This window comes from Nicotiana attenuata, chromosome 12 (genome assembly GCF_001879085.1).
Source record: "Nicotiana attenuata strain UT chromosome 12, NIATTr2, whole genome shotgun sequence".
NCBI lineage: Eukaryota > Viridiplantae > Streptophyta > Magnoliopsida > Solanales > Solanaceae > Nicotiana > Nicotiana attenuata.
In genome coordinates, this window is record NC_032000.1 from 22,997,432 (window position 1) to 23,005,187 (window position 7,756).

General features: G+C 36.0%; 1 protein-coding gene across 1 annotated transcript; it reads right to left on the reverse strand.

The window, feature by feature from the left end:
* On the reverse strand, positions 297-4,265 carry LOC109235428 (polygalacturonase At1g48100-like). Its single transcript, XM_019401535.1, has 7 exons — positions 3,729-4,265; positions 2,809-2,940; positions 2,230-2,457; positions 2,096-2,143; positions 1,806-2,013; positions 1,073-1,263; positions 297-928 (listed from the first exon to the last, which is right to left on the reverse strand). Exons 1-7 carry the CDS (start codon positions 4,185-4,187, stop codon positions 536-538), a joined length of 1,659 nt encoding a protein of 552 aa, XP_019257080.1. The 5' UTR covers positions 4,188-4,265; the 3' UTR covers positions 297-535.

The window sequence follows — 7,756 nt, forward strand, 5'->3', positions numbered from 1 at the left end:
GGAGGTCAGCTGTCGGGCTTACACTTAACCTTTTTTTCTGTTATTTTCCACTGGTTTCAAAACATCTGTCAAAATATTTTAGTTTATTTAATTCTTATGATTATTTTTATGGTTGCAAAGTATCCTAAGTTCTTTTCATTTGGTCGTATAACCGATAGAACATCCTTTTTTTCTGTGTAACAGAGAGAACATCCTGAGTAGTAAATTCTTGTGCTTTAGTTCGTCATTTGTATTGTCCGGAATGTTTGATTTGTCTATAGAGTACTCATTTCAGTTAGACTCAGATGAGCTGACAGTTCTGTGCAAAAGGAAGTGCCTTTTCATATAGAAATCCTTACTATTAAAAATAATTCAATACCAGCTCACACAGTAATCCTACTAAAAAAGAAAAAAAAAATTCTATACTCTTATAATGCATTAAGAATATGCAATCATTCTATATATGGTGTAATAGGGGTCAGCAAAACTATGCCAGCCACACAAAAGAAAACACCATAATATATATATAAATATAGGTAATAGTCTTAGTACTATACTAGCATTGATCATGATCTCCCTGAATTCTGTTGCTCGATGGTTTGCCGACTTGTAAACAATCAATTGGAGGTAGAGTAGGAGTATACAACTCCCCGAACGTCTGCCAACAATATGGATCATACATGTGGTAACGCTCTTGTATTGGCTTTAGTTGGATATCCGTCAAGGTCACGTCTTGGCATGGCATACTGTCACTGCATGCTAAATGCACTGGTTTTACTGTATATGTTCCTCTAATTCTTTCAAAGTTGATTCCTGATAAAGCCACTGCAGACGTCTGGTTCTTACATTTGCTCTTGTCGCAATAGAACTGATCAATTACAATTGGTAGTTGGACTTCTGAAACTTGAATATTGGAGAAAAACACTCCTTGTACTGACCCTGACCCTCCCTGCAGTAGTAAAATCGAACATTAGTTTGATTATAGAAAACACTTGAACTCTAATTCCGTAAATCTGATTAGTAAAAATATGTAGTCCAGAAGTAAAAGCGTTTTACTGGATGTTGAGACAACTAAATATTTGCCTGACAATACCTGCCATGTCTTAATCCTGACACCATTCATTGTGTTTTGCATAACAATATCTTTGACTGTAATGTTTGAAACACAAGCCTTTGTGTTGTCTTTCCCCAGACTTCCAATACTGATTCCATGTCCTGGTCCGCAATTTATGTTGTGTACATACACATTGGTGCATCCAGTTTGTATGGAGACACAGTCATCTCCTGTACAAACCAAAAATAGTTCGTTGGTAAGTATATTTAGCGAGTACTTAATTAAATTAAAGAACAACTATGTGCTTGGCTTTTTTGATGTTCATATTGTCTATGCTATCATAAAGTTCTTTTGAGCTGTTTTGGCATCTACAGATAATGCAATAGGACTGAAATAATTGAGAAAAGACAAATTTCCTACGTGTGGGGTTACAAGTCTCACCCTATATTGAAGTTGCTCTTTTACTATCTGGACAAGATCAGTTTATGCAGGTAGGGTCTTAAAGCTTGTGGCGCTCAAAGCATAAATAACAGATAGGCAGTTTATAGTTGTTGAAATGTTAGTGATTAAAATTCAAGAATGTGGTCCTTATGGAATTATCAAAGTGGACAATATTCTGGCATCTTCTCTCATTTATCAGTTATGTTAGTTGTAAAACTTTTCACTCAATGGTGAGAGAATTCTTTTACTTAATTTTTGAAGAAATAGTTGCCTCAAGCCTTTTGGATTGGTTTGTAGTATTTAGTTGAACTAAATTCAATGTAGGAATTACCACAAGCAATGTTGGAACTACGGATTAACACGTCTTTGGAGTTCTGTAAATGGATTCCATCTGTATTAGGACTATCACCAGGAGATGAGACAGTGAAATTGTATACTGTTACACCTATGCAATTGTCAAATTTGAGATGGCATTGTTGACTATTCTGAATTTTGATGCCTGTTACAGTAACATTAAAACTCCCATAGAATCGAAGTGCCTGCATTTTAAACATTGGTTTAGTATCAAATGAGCACTTAAATGGCCAAGATATGCAGCTCAGAATTTGAAGTGGTCCTTACCGTTGGCTTAATGCTTGGCATTTTTCCACCACCAAGTGAGCTATTTAGCTGCCACACAAATTATGGAAAGAGTATTAGAAAGGAACAGAGATCGTAAACTCTGTTTAATGGATAAGAAATTGTGAGATAATTACAGGAATTGAAGGATATCTCAATGATGTCTTGTTTAATGGAATGATAAGTTTTAATTCATCATCGAGAGGATCATCATATGGGGTATCTTGCCACCAAACTGAACCTCTCCCATCGATTACCCCGCTTCCTTTAACTGTAATTCCAACCAATTTGGTAAATTCAAGCCATTGCAGAAGACCTGAACCCCAAGATTTGGCATCTACTGGAGCAATTATTGTTCCATCAAGCTGCAAAACATAGCATTTTCATCACTAATGCTGCAAATTTAATATACAAAGTCCCTAATCTGCAATTTTAAGATTGTCACACATAATGGTTTTTGAATGCTGCCTGATGTATTTTAATTACTATCAAAATTATGATTCAAAATCGTGTAATTCTTGAGGACAGAGCATAGAGGTAATTTTGTATATGCATTTGCAAACGAGGACAGAGTTATAGAGCTTTTGATAAGCCTGCATTTTTAGACTATATTACATGGACTTGTTCACAGATATGTATGCAATTATGAAGGTAGACTAAAGATCTAAGTAACATAGGTTTATGCATATATGCAGATAATCTGTATCTTTACTAACCTGAAAAACAATGTTGTGCTGACAGTATGGACCTGAGAATGAAATTGGTCCAACAAGGAATACATATTGTGACGGAACGACAAACGTCGAAGCTTCCACTTTACAAGCTGCTGCCCATGCAGCTTGAAATGCCTGTCGTTACAACACAAGAATTAAATATTTCATGGTTAGTAATGTAAATATATGCATTTTTACCTTATTTTTATGTTTCTCTTGATTTATAAATTTTTTTCATAACATATTCAGTTGTAAGTTAGTGTGAACTACCACTAACGAGAATCAATTGAGTGGGAGCCACCTCATTTCTCAATGACTCTGCCTGCAATATTGTCTTATCTTATTTGATGTATTAGTTTTTTCCTATTATATATATGTACACCCAAAGATTGTTCAATAGTAATAAAGCAAGGAATTGTCACAGTTACCTACCTTTTTGTCCTGTAAACATGAAATTATTTATGTGAATTCCCAGGACTCTTTTCATCAACTTTATTTACACTGTTCTAATTGGTGACCCGTGAGACTCTCTTATTTATGTGAACAAAGGAAACTTTTCTGAACGTGATAAAGAACAATTAATAAGTGCCAATTTGCAGCATCTACGAGCTGACATTTCGGCAATTAATCTCCAATGGGATTTGCAAAAAATTTAGCCTATAGTTTGCTAAATTGGAGTGTGGTAGAGAGCCAATTCTAGGCCTCTAAGTAGAAACCAAAGCATTCATGACTGTAACTGACAATTGCCTAATACTGGATTAATTTCACGTATAGTTACTGGACTTTATCCACTATAACAGGAAAGCAACTACATTTGGTGCAATTAGTCAAGTTTACTAGTGAATAAAGTTCAATGATGATACGTGAAAGTTAGCTTGGAACTTTCTAGCTAGTGTCATGGCAGGTGAAAATTTGGAGTTTACCTTAGTGTCATCAGTCTTGCCATCTCCAGTGGCACCGAAATCCCTTACATCGAAGATGGTGGACGAAGGCACATCATCGTAGCCTTTTCTTGGCGGGTTCGTAGGCATACTTGGTGGAGACGAGTGTTTTGGCTTCGACTTGCTCCCATTATTATGATGGTGAGACTTTCCTTTCTTCTTGTACAAAGAAGCAGAGGAAGTTGTTGTTGTTTGTCTCCAATGCCTGCCTCTTCTTGCATAACAAGTCTCTACATTTGATGACCAAACAAGAAATGCTATTATGAACATAAATGTGAAGCTCCTAAAACTAAATCCTCCCATTTTTTCAACTAAGTATGTTGGAAGAGAGAAGCAATGTAGGGAGGAGAGTGCCCTTTGTTTTAACTTAGCCAACAGAGGAGCTTCTGGTGGTTTATATAGGAAGGAATATGCAAATTTTAATGAAAACTGTACATGCATAAGCAAAGTATTTATTTAATGATGTGCTAGGCATTTATGTCATTCATTCTTGGTCCCCTATCTTTTTTATCAATTAACTTCCTTTTCTTGATGTGATTTTGTTTGGCTGAAAACAAATTTGTTACCCTATCACATTTGGAGTAAAAAAAGAAAACTGTTGTTTTATGGCCATGCAAAATAATGCAGCATTATCTGTTAAGTTTTGCCATTTACATAAACATCTAAAAGGGAATTGCAAAATTAAATTTAGTTATATTGTTCACCTGTTACATTTAGGAAATTGTTTTCTTGTGTTTAAGCATGTAGGCATTTCCTTTTTCTTGTGTGTACCTTGTGTCTTTTCATGACAAATGATTAGAAAATAATGTTATGAGTTGTTATTATTACTAGTATGATAGTAGCAATAATATTGTTAAGGTTAGTACTATTGTTGTTTTTACCAGAATAACTATTTATTCTTGTTTCTTCTTTTTGATTATAAAAGCCAAAAAGACGCACGTGATTGGGTATATAAGTGGTCAAGGGCACTGATTATAACAGCTCTTTATGATCACATGCAACGTTCACGGGCTTAAGTTTTTGTACACCTTTGTCTTCCCTATCAACAGTCCCTCCCCTGAATCCCTCATATAGCCTTAGCCTCCTCCTCTTCTTTCTTTCCTCTCACTTTAACAATCAATAAATTAACCATACGAGTTCAAATTGGCTGGATCGACAATATGAATTATTCTATAGTTAATTTTGTTCTATTAAAGATCAACTATATATTGACGTATCACTTGAAACATTTGATGTTTGTTTTTCCGTCGGACCATAATCTTTCGATCAAACTATGAACACGAGTAGATCGGCGATTAGGGAAGAGAAGATCGGTTATTCACAAATTAAGAAAAAAAGGAACTTCATAAGCAGAGGCGGACAAGGAGTACGTGCAATATTATAAGTGCAGGGGCACTCAGGCACAAGAGATATATAATAAACTTAGCCACAAGAACAAAAGATAAGCGAGTCAAGTGATAGTCTTTGCCTTCATTAATTTATCAGTGTATGAAGGAAAAATACATGAATTCCTCATAGGCATAGTTGGTAAATGAGATCATATATGGCTAAGTGGGGGATGGAGGGAAAATACAACGCCCATGGTTTTGTGCTAAAGGTTTTATATGTGAATGAGTAGTAGTATAAGGTTTGCGTACAGGGTACTAAAATATGATAGTATACACTTAGCGAAGTATCCAAACTGACTACAGTATATTTAGTCCACAAAATATCAGTGTACGTAAAAAAAGGATCACATGCTTTAGCTCTTTATGGAATGGTGGGTTTAGAATAAACTGTGGGGCTGTAGTGTAGGGTCTCGAATTCATGAACGTCACAATAGAATGTAGGTATTTCTGCACTTTTTATGTGAACAGAAACTGCCCTGATTGTGACCAAGGAATTTTTACCATGATCAAAGGGTAGGTTTGAGTTTTCAATAACATTAAACTCTAAATTCTTATTTTTCACTTTTTTCATGATTGTCCAACTTAACATTTTCCCTACTTCTTTTCTTACCTTTGTTGGCTCAAGTAAAGGTTAGTTTTGAAGACTGACAAAGGAACTCAAGCATGAACCAGGTCTATCCCTCCAGGTCCATCCCTTGTGTGCATAGAAACGGATAGATTCGAGCATGTGGAATGCACGTGAAAGAGATAAGCTTAACTTGGTATATTTGATATCTCCTGATCGAAAAGGTTGCATAATTGATAAAGAGAAGGACTCCTTAATCAAAGAGAACATTGTCCAAGATATGGAAGAAGTTAGAAGTTGAGATCAACTAGAACTCTTCCACCAAGGAAGAGTAGCATTAGAACTCTAGTTATTTCTTCATCTACTGACTCTATAAATTGCAGGATGTTCTCACTTTACATGTGTTGCATAAACGCGGAAGTTAAACGTGAATTGAGAGCAAAATAGCAAGGCAATTTTGCAAGCAGTTCGTGTGTGATTCAAGTGTGCAAACCTGAAGCTACGTGAACCAGATAGAAGAATTAGTTCCAAGTGTCTGTCTTTTATTCTAGTTCAAGTAGTAGGTGTTTTCATATTATACCTTTCAGCTTTATCTAAAGGCAATTGTAATAGGTACTCAAAGTATTCAAGTTAGAGTTAACTTGAAGTTGTTGCAACAGTTAGAGGTTGTGTGCTACAGCGGGATTAGAGTTAGTCCTAGGTTTACAAAAGAGTTTTTGTAAATGCAGTTTTTGGCTCAGTGATTTTAGTGGAGAGTTTGGGAAAATCCTACTGGAAAGTAGGTAGTGGTTTTTTCACCTTTTGAGCCAGGTGTTTTCCACGTAAAATACTTGTGTTCTTTACTGATGTTCTAAACGTCAATACCACACAAGAGTGGGGGGTGATTTGTGTGGTACCCAATTTTCGCTCTAGAAGAACCTGGTTCTTCTAGGTGTACTTACTACTACTGTTTGCGGAATTAAGAGTGCATAAAATAAAGAACACAGAGATTTTTACGTGGAAAACACCTGGCTCAAAAGGTGAACAAACCACGACCTACTACTCAGTAGGATTTTCCCAAACTTCCACTAAAATCACTGAGCCAAAACAGCATTTACAAAACTCTTGTAAACCTAAGGATTAAACTCTAATCCCAGTGTGGCACACAGTTGCGACACCTTCAAGTTAGCCTATAACTTGAATACTCAAATTACCTAATACAATTACTTCTATGAAAGCTGGAAAGGTACAACTTTAAAACACCTACTACAATTGAACTAGAATAAAAGAAAGACACAATAAAATTGGTTCTTCTATCTTGTCCAAGTAGCTTCAGGAATGCACACTTGAATCTCACATAAATTGCTTGCAAAATTGCCTCGCTCTTTTGCTCTCAATTTAGTTTCACTTCTGCGTTTGTGCAATCCCTGTAAAAGAGAACAATTACTGTTATTTAATGAGTTAGTAATCAGAGTTTGATTGAGACTCAATTGCTGATCTTTCATCGAAGTTGAGTCCTTGAACAATACAAACTCCAACCCTATCCTTTAACCGGATTTTGTCCTCTTCCCATGAGGATACTTTCGTTCCTCATCCAATATGCAACCTTTTCGATCAGTTCAGGAGATATTGCTGCTTTATCCTTGAGACTTATCTGCTTCACGTGCATCTCACATGCATAGGTTGATAAACACTGTGTCTCACATGATGAACCTGTTCGATGACTGAGTGCATTTGTCATTCTTCAAAACTTCACCTGAACTTGGGCCAACATTTACTTTCTACATTTACTATTTCTGTAATAGTAGGCTAAGGAACACTTAGAAGAACCAGGTTCTTCCATAATCCAGTGCACGCAAAAAATTGTACATCACACAAATCAACCCCCCCCCCTCTTGTGTGGTATTGAAGTATAAAACATCAATTGGTATCAGAGCGGGTTATCCTTGAAGAGGTTAACACCTTAGGAATAGATCAATATGAGTGTACCACCTGGAAATTGGGAAGGGAAATCCACTGCTAGGCCTCCACTCTTTAATGAACGGTACTACTCTTGGTGGAAAAACAGGATGAGAGAT